This window comes from Rhipicephalus sanguineus, chromosome 1, assembly GCF_013339695.2.
Source record: "Rhipicephalus sanguineus isolate Rsan-2018 chromosome 1, BIME_Rsan_1.4, whole genome shotgun sequence".
NCBI lineage: Eukaryota > Metazoa > Arthropoda > Arachnida > Ixodida > Ixodidae > Rhipicephalus > Rhipicephalus sanguineus.
Window position 1 is genome coordinate 229,180,700 of NC_051176.1, and position 19,270 is coordinate 229,199,969.

At 42.5% G+C, this 19,270-nt stretch overlaps 1 protein-coding gene across 3 annotated transcripts in view; it reads right to left on the reverse strand.

The window, feature by feature from the left end:
• LOC119373779 (trafficking protein particle complex subunit 8) overlaps positions 1-19,270 on the reverse strand; it is an 82,176-nt gene that overhangs the window by 41,609 nt on the left and 21,297 nt on the right. For all 3 annotated transcript variants that reach the window (XM_049420013.1, XM_037643838.2, XM_049420010.1), the window contains exons 7-13: positions 19,063-19,166; positions 15,652-15,810; positions 11,674-11,780; positions 9,652-9,802; positions 6,934-7,037; positions 4,989-5,265; positions 1,939-2,124 (exon numbers count right to left, since the gene is read on the reverse strand). In XM_049420013.1, the coding sequence (XP_049275970.1) occupies positions 1,939-2,124; positions 4,989-5,265; positions 6,934-7,037; positions 9,652-9,802; positions 11,674-11,780; positions 15,652-15,810; positions 19,063-19,166 (1,088 nt within the window). The remainder of the gene's footprint in view (positions 1-1,938; positions 2,125-4,988; positions 5,266-6,933; positions 7,038-9,651; positions 9,803-11,673; positions 11,781-15,651; positions 15,811-19,062; positions 19,167-19,270) is intronic.

Consider the following 19,270-nt stretch of genomic DNA (forward strand, 5'->3'; position numbering starts at 1 on the left):
CTAACAGACATGCAGACCTGCTATGTATGAGTGGTAACGTTACAGAGTGCCCTTGTTTAACCGAACTTGCACTCGGCCTCAGGGTGCTTGCGGTATCTCAATGTCAAAGAACCACGCGTTTGGGCTGATAACACACCCGATTCTTTCAGAAAAAATGATGCGTGTTTTGTAGCTGTTCCAAGATATGCAGTCACCTGAAAAAGTGATAACCTCGGGTAAGGCGCACAGCCACCAAAACAAAGGCGCTTACCAACGTCATTGTGCACAAATCTGCATGTCTATTAGGCCGTGCATGCCCTGGGCATACCACGTCAATGCCCGTAACTGCCATAAAGTGCCGGACCATAGAGGCAAGCCGGCTGCTTGCGCGCTCTACACAGACATGGGTGGGGCTGTACAGCATTGACCGCATGTTTGAAGCAACATAGTCTAGGAAAAGAGAACCACCTAGTGTAAAGAGGTACAGTACAGTCTCATTGATATGATCATGGTGGATCTGAATTTCACAATGATACACATTTTAGAAACGTCCCAGACAGACTGCATCATATACAGTATGCTATGATTCGGGCTGATGCAAACAGTTTCTGAGTCAGTTGTAAATGATGTGAATGCATGAACCATCGGCACAGAAAGTGGCCCAACGTCGCTGATCTCACAGAAGGAGAGTAGCTGTCGTGGCCGCTGGGCCACCTCACCAACCCTGGCTGCCAGCGGTGGCATTTTCTTTTTTTTTTTTTTAAAGAGTAAAAATAAAAGTGCACCACCATAAGTGTTTCTGTCATGAAGCGGGAGGTAAGGTGAGGAAAGGAGCCAAGTGCAATCAGGGGCCTTTCATTTGCTTTTTAAGTGCACATAATCATGCGACTAGCATTGGCGGGCTGTGCTTGCCAGCGCACGTGTCCCCCGTTTCAAAGTTGCTTCCATGGCTCATTAACCAGCTGGTCAGCTAGCTGCCACCAGTAACGCTAGCGGAGCGCTAAACCACAAAGCAACATAAAAAAAACCCCTGGGCTGTGTCACAATAATTTAACGTGTTGCCGGAGGCCTACGTGGGGTATTGGTATGGTGAAGCTTCCCTATCATCTCTGGCAATTACACGTATCAAAGCATTAATTTTCATGTATGAAAAACCACACCTACATTGCATAACTGACGCCTTGCCCAGCAGTCCAGGGTCGATGTTGGCTCCTCGACGAACCATGCTGGAGACGTATTTTTTTCTATGGTATTCGCTTGTTTAAAGAGAAACTACCACATTGTTTCCACTAATGATGACATTAGACACACATATTCTCGGAACAGGACCAAGAATGCACATACACAAAACTTGGGGCTAAGCAGAGCGGCACGAGAGCAAGTGTCAACACATGGTCTGCGATCTCTGAATCAAAATGGCACCAGCACATCGTCCAATACTACATAATAAATGGCTTGACCTCAAAGAGCAATGGTTTGCTTCACTGTCACTTTATTACCGACATCGCAAGGGATTACATGACGTGCTGACGACTTGTTCAGTCCAGCCAATCTAATCATCGCCTCGTCTCATCCTTGCAATAACCATCTGCTCTTTTTCAGAGTACGAAACAGAAGTGGCTTGCATTCTGCCTTCCATGTGACATGCGTGGAACACATACGGATGCAGTGACTCCCATTCATTTGGTTTTTTCCCCCCTGACACTCGTGTTCCTTTTCCTTTCCTTGCAGATACCCAGCAGCCAGATTTATTTGTCATAAGCAATAATGTGGCATAAGAGCATTTCATAATTTTTGGTGATAGCATGAGATTTCACATGAACATTTCACTGTACAGTGAAAATGTGGCTATAACAGGGCAATCATAGTTTTACAATTCGAATTATATTTTTTTTCTCTGTACTAGAGTCTGGGGACTGCATAAGAAAAAGCGGGGATTTGAGAACAAAATCTGTTTACCCTAAGCACAAGAAGGAACTCTCGTAGAAAGAGCAGCTGCTGGGATGGGCTTTGAGCGCTTCGCTGTGCCAACAGGCGATGAAATGCTTCCCTGGCACGAACCAATTGTTTCAGCTGTGCAGACTGCCGTCCAATAGTGAACTGCATATGACCCTCAGCAAGGCTCCAGCCACGGCCTTGGTAAACCTGCAGCCAAAAAAAATGTGTCAATACTCTTAAAACTTTGAGCAATGCTCAGCGACCTAACAAGAAACTGGATATATTAGTTACTCAACACTCAAGAACACTCACACAGGTGCACCCACTAGCTCTGTTCTATCATGCTTTGTTGGTGGTGGCAGCTTAATGAAGGCAGCACAGAGCTCCTCAGCTTCCCTTACTTGCTGTTGAGACACGTCTTGGCTGAAAGCCCAGCACTGGTGATTTTCTTGGCTCACAGCAATTCTTGTGCAGTAGTCAGGTCAGTGGCAGTGGCAATGACCCAACAGGTCTCGTCAATTTATTGGCGAGAATAGCGGAGAGAACTGCCATGCAGCGAAGCATACTGCCTGCAGTCGTTACGTTGCCGGAAAGAGGACTACCACGCTGCTTTAAGAACACAAAAAGCCTCCCAGTCCTATACATGAGTTCCACAAAGACGTGGATTGATTTGAAAGAAAATTTTTGTGTGTTTTATGTAGCCTTGGAGAAAACAAATTTGCGAACTCCACTTTTAACTAACTCAAAAGAATGTCCAGGACATGCAGAATTTTCAGTTGAGCTCAAATTAGGCATATTTTATATTTCGAATTATCAATATATTGATCAATTTCATAATCCCCTTTGAGCTCAATATAGTCAGGTTTGACTGTCTTCCTTTTTGTGCACGGGCTACACCTCTAAAGTTATCCTAAATATTTCTGAAAAAAGTTTCTATGTAGTCCACAGACCTTTTGATGCACGTGCCCACCATGAAAGTCGTAGCTGCATGTCTTTGCCATGCAAACTTGGCAAATACACACACAGAAATCTCCTTTAAAATGTGAGAGCATTTATTTCGATCCCTCTAACCACATACAATGACTCAGTACAGTAAAAGCTTGTTGATTCAACCACCGTAAATTTGTAAAATTGAGTAATTCAATCTTGTTCTCTGGGCCTGGCAAGCATACATGTTATTTAATGGCATGTAACTCTCGTTAATTAGGATACATCTTGCTTCACACCGGTTAATTCAGACAATCCTCAGGGCATGCCAAGCGCAAAGGGTGCAAATGTGCGATGCAAAGAAGCAAATATGGCATTAGCATCCAACCGAATGAGGTACAGCGCAGTCTGTGTCGCCATCATCATCAATGTAAACCGCAGGTAATGACAGGGAAGCCAGAACGTTTCATGCCTACCTGTGGCTATCACCAGGAAGCAGCACACTGGTGGTTACGTTCTTTCAGATAAGTGTGGCTGTGATCCATGATTGCGTTGTTAGTGACGAAGGGTTCATCCACAGCAGCTGTGGCAAACTACTGTTGCTTTGACTAGGCGCACGTGAACTGTGTGAATGCTAGCTATGATCACTTCAATGGAGAGTACTGTTTCATCCCCAGTTGCTGCGGCAAAAGTAGTTTTCTCATGATGGTTTCCTCAGGCCCCATGTGCCTTTAGAACTGCATGGACGCTATCTCACGATCGTGTCACTAGTGACCACGGTTTTGTCCACAATAGATGCAGCATTTAGTAATGTTTTGACTATGCGTGAAAGCCACATGCGTGCCCTCAGAACTGCATGGGTGTTACCTATGATTATGTCGCTGGCGACAGCAGTTTTGTACATAGCGCAAGCGGCATGTAGTAGTTCTGTTTTGACTTTGTGCATTGTGCACACGCAGTCACAAAACTCAAAACATGGCGGAAGCTGTTGAAGATGCAGAGTGATTCTGCCAAGGTCTGCATGCTAGCATTAAACTCACTGGCTACATCATGATGGATAAACTATCTGTTGCCCTAGCCAATTTACCAGCAAAAAAATATCATCACGTGTGGCTGGTGGTGGTTGTAGTAGTGGCAGTACGGAGGTTGGAAGCGGAGCAGGAGAGGGTGAAAAGGTTCAGATTAATTAGGACACGGGGACCCTGCACTATGATCACAATGTGAAGAAAGAAGTCAGGGGATGATGGGAAGTGTGGGTTTTATACTGCTTTCATGCAAGATAAGAACTGGATTTGCATATTCATTCAGAAGATAAAAGTGCATCAATGTACTAGCAGACATTTGTACATTGTTTTTTGATACTCTCGATAAATTTGAATTTAGTTAACTTGGACATTTTTTCTGATCCTGTGAAATCCAAATGAACAAGCTTTTACTTAGCAATCATGAAAAAAATGTCAATAGACTGCATGCCATGTATGCATGCCACATCACCCACAGGCTCCACACTTCATGCATGCTGGACAAGTTTGTTCAGTTAGCTTTCATCGATCCCTTGTCACCTGAAGCATATGTGGGCACCATCATTTTATGTGAGAACTCCCACAGTTTTGTCATCGTACAACTTCCTATGCAATTCAACATTCATGCCCACATCGAAGGATAAGGATGGCTTTGTCTTATAATGCATGCTTGCAGTGAACCACATTACAGCAGCTTCAGATCTGTGGTTGAATGCAAGCAATGACAGACGAGGTAACAAATTGAGGTAAAATTAAAATCTTCCCAAGGTCACCACACGTGGTGAGAAGCATTCCAGTATTTCAAAGCAGATGCAAGTTTATTTACTTTTCACTCATATATGGGCTGCACCCAGTGAAACAAAAATGTTGAATGTGTCTAGGTAAGCTGAATCAGACTACTGTAAGACAGGTGAATGTTCATAACCATGCATTAACCACTAATCAAATCTCTTTATCAACAGAGTCAGTCCTCTGCACAAATACCCAACAAGCGAGTATCGATTCACAAGCAAAATCTTCACAGGTCAAGTAGGGGGACGGTGTTGAGCTGATGAGCTGAACTAGGGCTTCCTGTGGAGAAAGGATCCTGTGGAGAAATTACATAAAGAGGCACAGCCTAACCTGGAGAGCCTGTGAATAGGCATGCAGTGCATGACGCCGATGGGCTGCCTTTGCAAAACGGTGCCCAGATAGCACCAGGTGAAAGGCAAATTTGCGTGGGCAGGTGGGTGTCGCACGCAAGAAGCACAGGGCTGCTTGCTCCAGTAGCAGGGCACTGCGCAGATCCGATCCCTCACTAGTAAGCCGTATAAGTTGTCCGGCTGCCACTGATGCCTGGCCCACCTGCCATAGGCACTCGGCACTCAGCAGCGCTGCTCGTGTTGCAAGTTGGGGCACTCTGGGAAAAGAGAGAGCCACATTTACCAAAAATTTCAAACATCAAACAAAACCCCAAGCAATTACAGTTTCTGCATACTATAAACTCACATGGATCCTAAGGTATGACATGAAATGCAACGAAACCTCTGAAAGTAGTCTAAATAGGTACGGAATATTTCCAAGCAAGTGCACTTCCTGATGTTAGCCCCTCACCCCCTTTTTGTTAGTTTAAACTGAAATTTTTGAAATCACTGAGAAAAAAAGTGGTAAGGTTTAAACTTATACGCTGAAAGAATCCCGTACACACATGAAAGCAACAGCAAGACAAGGGCATCCAGTTGATGGCTGTAGAAGATATCAGTGTAACCACCCACTTTCCTGCAACGTGTGCCCCAATAATTTTTGACTAGGACATAGAAGATATGATTTCAAACAACCCTGTTTTTAAAACAAGAACATAGGCTTGTTAGCACTGCCTGTGCTTGTATCACAAAGCTGGAAATGGAGTACTAAATTATAGCATGAGATACAATGCATGAAGCTCGGTTTCATATGGCTTCTGCTCAATGTAGCATAGTGTAAACATCAGTTGTTTGTCCTGTGTTCGTGATGCCTTTGTCAACTCCGTGTCCCATTCAAATTCACAATGGTAACATATTTCGCGAAAAAAGCAGGGCTTCAAATTTCCGTTCAGAGTTCACTTTTGCTTTGACACCCTGTTCAAGATGCAGCGCCCCATAAGAGCATGCTCAGTTTATGGCAGCCCACATATTCTCACTAATAAAGTCCAAGGCATGCTATTATGGCCATACTACAGAATGCCCTTCTGGCATATAATCCTCCTTCCAAATTGTGAAGATACTTGACCACACGACTATGCCAATCTGGAGCATGGTATGTGCCATGAGGGAATGTCGCATTGCAGAGAATGCGTGAGTTACACAAGGAAAACGTCATTGGGAGACACAAGAGAGTTCAGCATCCCCACAAAATAGGAATATACTCATTGGGTACTAGGCTGTAGCTTCAGTACACTGAAAATGAAGATCTTAGAGGAGTCTGAGTTCTGGCTCAGAATTTTATTGTTTCATGGGGAAAATTTCAATGAAAGAACAGAAAAGCAAAAGATATGTAGCAACTTAGAAAAATTTACAAAATTGTCTCTGGACTTCAACCACTGTCTTGCAAGTCCAAAGTAGAGTGCTGTTCCACTCTGCTATATGCTGGTGTGCAGAAGCTGCTGTCTGCCAGCTGCAGTATTGTACTAATTGTACTAGCCAGCTGAGCTTCATTATAGCATAGCACAACAACATAGCATAAATTTAAGAAAATGTCAACAAATAAACGGAAATGCCACATTTCATCCCTGCCAGTGACTAGTCACAAAGCACTTTTCATTGGTAAAGCATTCGTTATAAAAGTGTTTATTATTAAGATGCCCCAAGAAAGTGACACTTTGAAGGTAAAATCACAGCGAAAGCATCTAGCAGTAGGCAAAAACAGACGAGAGTATCACTGTGCACAAATCCTCTTAAACCTTAACAAACAATAATAAAGCACAAGGTACTTGCGTCAGAATCTGAACAAAAGGTAACAATGTTTTTTTCATGCGCTAAAAAGCCACCGAAGAATGGGTTTCATACAAGTTTAGCACCCTCTGAACAAAATGGCTCCAATATTAACTCACTTGCATGTGTTGAGGTAGAGGTCAATAGCGGAATCCATATAACGTACAGGGAAGGGTCTTTGAGCACTGACTCCAGCCATAAACACCGCTAGAGCAGCCATTTCCTGAAGTTAAACAATATAAGCAGGGTTACAGTTAAGATTTCATCATGTTTACAAACAAATGATTCATATTGCAACGCAAGGCCTACATCTTACCAGCACAGAAAAGGACTGAAAAGGCCTATACAACAAATAGCTATATCAATGCATTTTTTGGTTTAAAGGGCCCCTCACCAGGCCACATAGCAAATTTTACTTAGACGCTGGAAGTTGTTGTGTGCCGAATGTAGAGCAGTATGCCGCAAGAATTTTTCAAATCGGTTCATTACGAGCTGAGAAAAACAATAATTTGTAGAGGCGCGAAAACATGATGCGAGGAGGCGAGTTTCAAACCCTTGCCACTCGCTTCGTGTAGCCTTAGCAAGCCGAATCCCTTCCCTGCCCTCTTCACTTGACACATACGCATGAACACGTCATGCGCATGCATGGTCACGTGCGCATGACGTGCTCGAGCCAGCCCGAGCACGCGAGCGGCGTTGCACGGCCACTACCTTTTTGTTTATGTAGCGGTCGTGCGCGTTTTGTCGGCGTTCTCTGTGGTGTACTGCCCGTTTCTGCGGGACGGGCATGAAAGTTGAGACATTTGTACGGGCACGAGAGTGGCGGTATCATGAGCCAGTGCCGCAATAACGTTTACTTGGACGCGGTAGAATAAATGAGCATAATGAGTGCTCGAACGCGCCAGAACATTACTTTCGTTTCCAGGGCTGGCGTCTGCTCGATGCGCTAACCGCGGGGACACGAACGCATGGGAAACGGAGGCACATTAGCCCCGCATCTCGCTGCAATTCACGAAAAAAAAAAATGAAAAACACGCACACATTCCCTTTGTGTGTCTCATTATTTCTCTCAAGTTTTATTAATCTATTCAAGCGACAAATTACACAAACTACACATGTCGTGTCAAATAATTATCGCAGTGTCACGTGCTACTGTCGGCGACGTCAGAGCACAGTCGTCTACGTAGAGGAGCGACGTCACAGCATTATCATCTACGTAGGGCCATTTTCTCATGTACGTCATCCCCTAATTCTCTAAAGCGCGCGCCCGCGAGAGGAAGGGCAAGCAGCGTTCACTTTGAAATTTGACCCATTTCCGCGGCGCGCAGCGTTGCAAATTTTGGCAGACGTGATCGTGAACACACAGTGTATGCATTGCGCCCGTTATCTCAAAATTGTCAAACCTGGTGAGGGGCCCTTAAAAGCATTAAGACTGATTACAGATAGCTTAAATACACAATTATAACCACAAGAAAAGAATACTACCACAAATTTCCCTCACTAAGACTATTAAAATTTCTGTCCTCGCAGCAGCACAATGAACGCACAGCCAATCATATTTGACTTTAGCACAATAAACACATAACACATGCAGATGCAGAAGTACAGAAATACATCTATATGAGCACTACATTAAAATAAATTTTTATTTGGAAGGACATTAGCTTAAAGAGCCCTTCATGAAGTTTGGGCAATGGAAAGAAACACGTGTGCCTAGCAGATTACTTGCTAGCGATTGTGTCTGCAAAGTATGGAACAGGTGTGTGGCACGAAAATGGTCTAAATTTCAAATAGAAGGCTGTGAAGTTCCTTTTGAGGGAGACATCGTTTGAGAGAAAGTGTAAGTCACACACATGCGTGCCTACATAACAGCCGTTCCTTTGAACATCGCTGACCATGGTCTAATGTGGACCACACAATGTCGACACTGCGTATGCACGTGCAACGTATATGCTTATGCGCCACACAGGTCACAATTTTAATCTCATGCAATTTTTATGCATTACGCTATTTCACAAGCTATGCCCATGAGCAAATACCAAGTCAGGCCAATGCAAACTGAAAGATGTCAAAAAAGCAGTCACAAAGACAGAGGCAATGTATAACGCATGTGGAAGGAGGATTGATATGTGTATGCACAGAGGAGCTCAACAACAATTGAAATGTATTTAAGGATTCTGTACCCCTTGTATCACAGTGGCACAGACCTATCCTGGCAGACTGGTCATGAATGGGCATACAGTAGCCCTAGAATGCATTAGCCCAAGTATGAGTAATTTAATTAAGAACAAACTTTTGAATATCATATTATTCACGTGTTATAAATGTTTTATTTTTTAAATAATTATGTGTAGCATTTGTAGGGCGTTACTTGTTTGAATTTGTCCGAATATTTGCCTTTCTAACGGCATATTTGGCCGTGGCTGAATATTAAGAAAAATCTAAATATGCAATCGAATATGCTTCAAGTAAGGAAAATATTCAATTCATATTCAAAATTTCAAATATTTGCACACCCCTAATTATTTTACCAACAAAGCAGCACACTTCGACAAAGGAAATAGTAGAGGTCTGTTTTATACAGAAATTGTCAGACGTGTACGAAAGTCAGCTCTCAGTACACCGAATAAACAGAGATTTAATATGTCAGAGTAGAAAATAGTTAAAGATGATGACGACACTGTTCTGGCTCAGTATGCTAGTTTGAAAATGAGAACCTAACTAAAGAAACAGGCCATGCAATCAACAAGAAAATGGTCATAGTAAGACACTACACAAAATTTGGGGTGAGAAACTTGCAACTGGTTTGTGAGATAGCATCTACAAATGGACCTCACCTGTGCTCCTGCCAAATGCAGCCAGGCACTGTCCCCACTAAAGTCTCTCTTCGCACTGTGATATGCCTGGTAGGCAAACTCATACAACTGAAACAGAAAAGCCAGATCTCCAAGCCGACGCACCTGCAATTCTGGTGCATCTTGGCCATATCTGCAAACCAGACAAGAGGGCAAGCAAGCACTAAGCCACACCTTTCTTATTCGTGACCAAAGAATCTTAACCTACATTGGTAGACAAAGCTAGCAAAACTACCAAGTTAACAATGTCTCTGTCAAGCCTGCAATTCTTCAAGTAGCCAAGCACCAGCTGCGTTGTTACATTATATATGTATATTCATCACATATAGACACATGAAAATATAGAAAGAAAAATCTTCGAGAAAGATAACACAAAAAAAAGGGAGCACCTTGAGATACAGCTTGAGGCACTGACAAATTCAGGCCAATATGGGCCAATTTATATTCAGATTATTCTTTCATTTCTAAGGCACTTCAATATGTGAGCCTATATAAAGTCTGAAGATGAGCCTATGTTCAAGTTCAACTTATTTTCGAGTAAATACAGTAGTTGCTTTTAGATGTACTATTGGACATGACATGTGATGCAAGCAGAGATATGAACCATGCCAAACAACACAGGTGGACATGGATGTGGTTGTACATAGGCCCCTCGGTATAACAACTGTCCCTTCATTCGAAGTTGGCAAGCAAAGTTGTAGGTTGGTGCAGTCGATGTAGCAGCAACTTTATTCAAGGATGATCTGCACGTGCAGCATTGGACGTGCAGATCATCCCAAAAAAACTGAGACACAACATTTGACATACTGAAATTCCAGTTTTTGTTAACATGAGTTGAAGTGGTTGGTACCAGTGCAGCCAGGAAACACAACTCTCACACAGGCCCAAAATACGGGCCACCTAAAAAAATTTGTCGGTGACTGTTTTCAGATTTTTTTTGCCTAAAAGAACATACATTCTCAGTTGAGCACAAACAAAAAGTTGCTTCATCATATCCTGTCACTTCAGTTAGTTTGTGAGAATACTCCACTAAAATAAAGCATGACAGTCAATTTCATATTTGGTTCCTAATCTAATAATTCAAAATATTTTGTTACATCAAGATTCAACTGTATTACATCGCATTTTGTAACACGTATGTACTTTATTTTTGAAATATCACATATTTTTTTATATTGTAGTAACTGTAAATCATGTAGTGAGGACACTTCAGAACGCAATAAAATGTCTGCAGTTACAGTATGTGTAACGGAAGTTCACATCTCACACGTGCTATTGATGTCAGGTGACACCAGTTCCTACCACTTTTTTATTGCAATAGCAATTATATGGACACTCAAGGCGCATTTTCGCCGTTTCCGTCATGCTCTCCGTAAATTCCAAATCGATAACATCGCCCTGTGCATCATATGTTCTATGGGTGAGCGAAAGCTGGTGAAGGCTGCAGACGGGTGCAGCTCAAGCAAATATGAAGCACGCCGGCCAGCTCAGTCATGTGAAGGAGCATGACTGAAGGTGCAGGAGGGGTGGGGGTGGGGGGGGGGGGGGCGTGTCACTCGGGCAGCAACTGTGAACTTTGTTCAAAAGGGCGCAGTCACGTGCACTGTCTTGACCGAGATCAGTAGATGGCTGGAACGTTGTATGTGCTGTGCTTTCACCGCTCACTTTATGTTGAAGCCACATACAGCTTGAAAACCTCTTCACTCCCTGTAACGGCCATATTCCCTTAGATACCAGTGTTTTCCTGATGGTGTTGGCTGCTAGCTTGACTTCGTATAACATTCCAAATTGTTGCTATTGCATTCATTGCTTTGGTCTTGCGACGAAACTGTGACCTTTTTTTTTCACACATTTAGCAGCAAAGTTCAAAAATACGAAAAATCTTTCTTCTGGATGTTTCAGTAAGGCTTATATAAATAGATACAGACTACATCATGGGTCAACAGGGTTATCATTCAGAACAGCTTAAATATCTGCACTATGCAAAGAAAGCAAGGGCCTTACACAACCGAGTTGACTGATGCGTGCGGCCCTTGAGGAGTTGTCTTGCTTCCAGCAAACAACTTCTTCATGCTCATAAACGATCTATGGATCCCTTTCTTGTTTGTCACCTTCAGAAAATGAACAAAACAAGGTTTTACACTTCCCATAAAGTTAAAATGTTTTAATCAACAGGAAAGGATACCTTCTGCACAAACCCTGCCATGAAACAAAAAAGAAAGTTATGTAAGCAAGTGCATGGTGGCTTTGTCGGCTAGACTTCCAGTTTATGACATTAGTAATGAGATTCTAAAAGTACAAATATGCAATACCCACAGAAGCCACATCCCTGTGATGAAATCGTTAGTGCCCAAATGATGAGGAGACAGGTGGCTAAAACAATACCCTTTTTTTTTACTTTTGAACAATTCATCAAATTAAAGAAAAAAAAGTGTTACTGACAGCAGCCATTACCATCATAAGCAACACAATTAGAGCTGTGCGAATAGCAAAATTTTGGGTGCGAATCGAATCGAATATTTTTCGAATATTTCTAGAATATTTTTCGAATACTTCGAAGCGAAATTGCAGAAAAAAAAGTTAGAGAGGATTCCTAAGCCTATTCTTATGAGATAGCAACATGAAAGTGTTTCTTTTTGCTAGGTTGATGAAGCACTGGTGGGTTGGTGTTTCATAGTTGTCTTACCAAGAATGAGGCAATGTAGAGGCCGAATTCTATTTATGTACATGATTTGGTGCAACCAAAGTGTTGTCAACAACACTTTACACGTGATAGGCAAAGATGCCATTTCCTCAGCCTCTCCTCCTCTTTCAACTTCTGTGGAAGCCCAACTGATGTGGCGGACAAGGGTGTGCTCCCTTCAAGTCCGGAGTTCCAAATCTGCCTTGTAGACATCGATATATAAGAACATCTGAAATTTTGGACACTAAAAAGCTTCGGTTTCCAATTTTTCGGACTTCCTGCCTAAATTTCAGGTCCAAAACAGCATTAATTGAGCTCCCACCTCTGCCACATCTTTCATCTACATGTTGGAACTAGCGTTTTCTTGAGTTAGTACATTTGCGACCGTAGCAGAGCTTGAAAGGCAACTTTGCCGCAATACCGGGGTGCAATGAGGTGAAGCATATTGAACATCTAGGGACCACTTCCAATCGGACGTTGACTGTCTTGGCTAAGTTCGATCAAAACGGAGCTTAAAAGGCAGCTTTGCCGCAATATCGGGGTGTGATGAGGTGAAGCATACTGAAAATTTGGGGACCTTTTCCAATCGGACGTTGACTGTCTCGGCAAAGTTCGACGGTAACGGAGCTTGAAAGGCAGCTTTGCCGCAATACGAGAGTGTAATGAGGTAAAGCATATTGAAAATCTGAAGGGGTCACTTTCAATCGGACGTTGACTGTATTTGTTTTTGGGAAGTTCGAATAGTAAAATTCCAGTGCGAATCGAATCGAATAGCAAACACTATTTGAAAAATATTCGAAATTTCGAATATTCGCACACCCCTAAACACAATATTTACCAGTAAATTTTATGGTGCCGTTTATTATGCATCACACCTTGTGATCATACTTCCTTTAAGTACTAACCAGCAATTCAGCTGTGCATTCACGAAAAAAAATCATGAATTAATCCTTCTGTGGCAATAAGTCAATACTAAGTACTATTGTCATAGATCATAGATGTACCTAGCATCACCGCTGAGAGTGCACGCCACATTGCATCCCTGCACCACTAGCACCTTGGCACTTAGTCTGACCTGGCGTCGAGACTCTACAACTGTTTCTGCAACATTATATGATGGTTCATTCTGTATGATGATGCGGTGTGCTACCATTTGGAAAGTCCTGCATGAGTCACCCCCTCCTCAGAAGTATAGCTCAGTAGTCTGTTGCAGTGGCAGGCATATTATGCACCTGCCGGTGTGCCATTAGTCATACATAAGACATAACCCATTAAGGGTCAATGAAGTAAATATGTGGCACCGTGAACAATTCCCAAAAGGTCAATGCTGTACATTTATGGCGCTGTCTGTATGTTCAAAACACGCTAATTTTGCAAATCTATCTTGCTCATCAAGTGCTGTCGCCCTCTAGGGATGAAGGGAATTTTTTTTTTTGTACCTTTTATCTTCGGTTTCCATTCCAAAGTTTGTTTAAGCCGGCACATCAACCATCGCTGGCACATCCATGTGTGCATGGGCACGTGGAAGTAACTGTGGTTTCATCTTGCAGCCTGCTTCCGTTTGTTGCGCTGACAATAGCTGACGTCTATCTGGTTTCTAATCTCTCAAAGGGTGACCGCTTGACGCTATCCCATCTACTGCCCACAAGGGTGCGATTTCAGCTCTTCACAGGCGGATGCTAGCATATAGTACAAACAATGCTGCCATGTACGAACAATGCCTGTGAGTTTTTTTTTTTCTTGAGAATCATGAATATTGATTTGTTTCTTGGTGGCGATGAGATGAAGGGTTACTGGAAATTTATCACTTGTTTGTTTTTCCTGACGGGCACCGCCATGGCATTTTCTTGCATGCACCCACATGCATAGTGATGATGCTAAAGGTGTGCGCGTCAGTTTCTCAACTGTGAGCAAGTCAAGCAGCAATTCCTTTGATTCATAGACTGCCCAGATGCCTAATCAGAATCACATTCGCTGGATGACAGCTGTCAAAATGAGGAATCGCTAACCAGACAGAAATCGAAATCCGACCAAGCAGCATCTTCTCAGATGCATGTGTGGCACGACAATTCTGAAAGGTATGGCCCGCCACGGTGGTCTAGTGATTATGGCGCTCGACTGCTGACCCGAAGGTCGCGGGATCGAATCCCGGCCGCAGCGGCTGCATTTTCGATGGAGGCGAAAATGTTTGAGGCCCGTGTACTTAGATTTAGGTGCACGTTAAAGAACCCCAGGTGGTCGAAATTTCCACCGCCCTCCACTACGGCGTCTCTCATAATCATATCGTGGTTTTGGGACGTTAAACCCCAGATATTATTATTATTAATTCTGAAAGGTATGAAGGTGACAGCAATCTGGTGTGAGCATTCTTCTAAGCCTGTGAAACATACTTATTCCAATGAACACATTTCTTTTATTTATGCAAGCTTCTTTCTCATTTTTATGTTTATTATTCATGAATGAGCAATGCATCTCTACCTATGGAAAATCGTTTTTGTCACTTTGTAGCCACTCCGACAAACTTTGGTGGGAAAGAAACATTGGTGAAAACAACAGATGCCGACCAAGGTGAAAACTTTCACTTTCGTTGGCGTCTGTTCTTGTTTTCACCAAAGGAAATTTAACGAAGAGCTAAGGCGGTGTGAGCTTGCAACTGCACATGCTAAATACACTTCAATGCAAAGAGGCTGGCAAGGCCAATGTCATGTGCTGCCTACGCAATCTTTACTATTTTTTACTTGTGTCCATTTCATCATTGCAGCAAGGACTAGAATGTGTTGGATTTGCACAATGACTTTTTCTATCATACTTAGCACTGTTGCTCTGCACTCACATAAACCGACAAATAAAATCTTGTTCAATTTCTGCTCAAAGATCAAATCTTTAATCAAATATCTCAATCCCTGCAGAGAAACATCACCACATGAACTTGTGCACTTGTTACTAACTGCTTCTCAAAACACATTGTTATTCTGGATACTGAATGCAACTAAAAACAAAAGTAGGATAAGCAGTCTTACAGTACATTTTAAGCATCAACAAAAATATTAACGTCCACATAAGAAATCATCCACCATAACATGTGGTGAAAATTCATCTACAGAAATATATTTACTGAAAACGGAATGATAATCTTCATCAAAGGATAAAGACCAAAATAAAGTACGCCAAATCTGAAGAAAATAAGAATCAGAAATGCTGAAACCTAAGCATAATACATGTTAATAGTTTCATTTATAAGATAAAGAAGTACACCAAAGAGCAGCTTATTACATTTCATGGCAGCTAACGACAAGTACCTGGTCATTCAGGATTCGCATTTGTTCCTCAACGTAAGGAACCAGGGCTTGGCTGCAAAATTCTTGTACAAAAACACGAAGGCGAGCCCGATCACTTTGCGTGAGACAGCTGCCCAGCCGACTACCAGGCTTCCTCTGCCACCCCTTTTCTTCCACCACCTGTGCACACGAGGATGAGAAAATGCAGTATGTTATAATTCAGATCTCCTAAAGTACTCAAACATACGAAACATTGATATCTGGCAAAACTCAATCTTTTGTAGTAATGAAGGAACCTCACGCCCTCATTTAAAATTAAGGCCCCTCACTAGGGATCTGCAAAATATTTTTCTTCTCATACAAGAAGTTCCAAAACATTGTCCAGGGATTGTTGGACACAATAATTTCTTAAAAAGCCTTAGTAGTAGCCAAGATGGAAGCAATGGGAAAGGTCATTCAACAGGGAATATCACTGGAGCTAATGTTTCAACAAGAAGACTTGTCTTCAACAAAGACAAATCCTCTTGATGAAGCTTTTGCTCAAGCGACATTACCTGTTTGACGACTTCCCATCACTTTAAGCTTCCATCTTCCCATAAGCTTCTGTCTTGTTTAAAATATAATCCTGAAGCATGCTGCAGTAGAAACTTTGGATTAAAGGGGTCCTGCAACACTTTTTCAGCATGGTCAGAAAACGCTGGTGTTCAGTAGCCAAGGCTCCTGAGAACACATGAGCAAAACATTGTAGTGTAGCACGTGGCCTGGAATTTACAATTAATTCTCAAAGTCGGCTAGAAATAGCTTGCTCTTCCTCAACAAATGATACCATAAGCCCAAATGACCGCGCCATAAACCCAAAGTCCACAACCATTGGCTGACTTGAGCATCGTAAGCTGCATTGTTACCGCGGCCGCCGCAAAATGCTGCCATGTGCCCACGCGATGACACTGAATGTAAGTCGCGTGTTCGGAAAAAAAAGAAGAGACAGACGCAGCTTCTTGCCCCTTGTCGTCCCCTTCTGTGTAGCTTTCAGTGCACTCGCTGGTACGAAAGGAGAGAGAAAGTGCTTGAAGCGTGCGACAAATCCCTGTAACTCTGCTCTACTTGACAGATTCTAAAAATTTTTACAGCAGTCAATTCGTGAGGCAATAAGCTCTTTTAATGAAGCCATTTGATGATTACTTGGAAAAGCATTGCAGGGCCCCTTTAACATTGAACACCCGGGGTTTTTAATGCACACCTAAACCTAAGTATGCAAGTGTTTTTGCATTTCTCCATATCGGAATGTGGTTACCACAGCTGAGAAGTGCATTCGTGGCCCAGCACTGAGCCACCGCAGCAGAGGTCGTAGTCCCTCTAACAAGTGCACAAAAGCTTTGTGTTGGTTTTTAGCATTTTTCACAGCACAGATCAGCGTCGCGCTTTGCAAAACCGACTGCCACCACATTGGGCATTTATACACTACATTTGTTTGTATGCAGTGAGTGCACAAGCCTGGTAAGGGACCTTTTCAACGTACAAGTTTATAAGGAATGCAGTTATAGTACAAGTTTCAATGCACACACAAGTGAAAAGCTTCCCGAATGTCAATTTCAGTGGTGCCTCTGCTACCTCTGCAGTCCTTTATTAGTCCATCGTAAATAAAACTGCGCAAATATAGAAATGAAGTACACAGGAAGGTAAGGACGAGAACAAGCGTCGAGTTTCAACTGAGCTTTTAATGGGAAAAAGACAAATATATACAAAGCCTGTGTGCTTTGTCTCGATTACTATGCTGTTTTTTATGATGGAGTCATACTAGCGGCCCAGTTAACCACACTTCAGTCCTTTATTAATTTGTTCCTTTGTTCCAAAATTTTTTAACTAGCATGCAACGGATCCTTTCTAAGCAATGCGAGTAATCTGCAAATGACATGAAAATGCTTTACTTCTGGTAGCCACATATTAACATTTTCCAGCTGTTTTTTTCCCTGGCTAAGCTAGGTTTTTTACGTATTCTATTGTATATAGTAATTTAGAAAAAGGAACATTCAGTGAACTGCATACCCACAAGTTCATGAAGGTTAACATTTTTACAACCACCAGTCATAGCATGCAAACTATCCGATTTGTTTTAAAAATTTTAATTATGGGGTTATCCATGTCATAACAAGGATACAATTGCAAGGCATGCTGTGGTGAACAACTACTTCAGACTAACTTTGACCGCATGGGGTTCTTTATGTGCACCTAAATCTAAATACAGGTGAATTGTTGCACTGTGTCCCCTCCGAAAGCCACAGTGGCTGGGAATCGTACACCCTGTGCTTAGCAGCACAATGCCATAACCATTGAAGGGTTTTAACATTTCGAGTAAACGTGCGCATCGAGTTCAGAATGCCATCACGATCAACAATGCCAAATGCAGCAGCACTACGAGCCGCGGGCGCACCAGAAATTCCAAGAGACAATCCCTCGTTGTCTCCGGGCCCTTTGGCAATCCCCAGCATTGCCCATGACGTCAACTTTTGCATCTGATAATGTCATTCACAAAAAGAACCTGTTTGTCTGGTCACAGGTATGTTCGCTCGCCGCTCTTCCTCCTCACACGGTGAGGAGGAGCACTCAGCCAAGAGGAGAGGAAAGCCGACAAACAGAGCATAGCAAAGGAAAGAACGAAACAAGCGAGGGCCTCACATGGATCATCAAACGCATGTAACTGTGCTATTACAGCATTGTTTCGCTCGCGGCTGCGTGTTTGTTGAAGACTCGTGCACAACTGCAACACCACAACTAAATTTCGACCTCTGGGTGGTTTAGGGGCCATAATCATTAAAGTACCACGACAGGTCCGAAGTCATTTAAACCCTGTGTTTTCAAGTATACCACACCACTAATGGGACACAGCACACTTGTCTAGTTGTTTCCTAAAATATAGAACGTCTCCACACCAAGTTAAGCGAGTATTAGGGTTATTAAAAACGTATTTTGTTATTTTTATGAAAAAGGTGCACTAAGAAAAAAAGTTTGTATCTCCCGACACTTCTGATGGTACTCTGATGTAAGTGTGCAAGTCAAAATTACGCCGATATGACAGGAACTGTAGGTACTCGAAACAAAAGTACAAGCATTACTTAGCCCTAAATTTTCGCATTTCAATCCATGAGTGCTGTACCTCTGCCCGTAGACCCTAGGTTCTTGTCACACAGTTTTCACCTCCGCTTACATTACCCCTTGCGCCTGGCTTTCTCCTTGTATATATTCACTGGCTATTGTTATCCCTTATATTTGAAATAAAATAAATATTTGACAAGTTTGAATAGCAAATTCTTTGACTGAACAGAACCCAACAGCAAAATCTGATTCATCTTCAAAATTTTGAATACTTCACACACTCCTACAATTACTCAATGACACAAGATCCCCAAAGCAGGCCAATAAGCAATAGGTCACCTGCGGTTCCAAGGTGGGAGGTGATGAGTCACCACTGCTCAATAAAGGATGCTGCACACCACATTTCTCCCTTGGTGCCTCCTCACATGGAATAACTTCTTCACCTTCAAGAAAAAAAATCATGGCATAACAATATCAAATACAGCAACCTGTCTTGATAATACAACTGCTTGTTTACGACACAAAATATATAAGGCATACATAAACA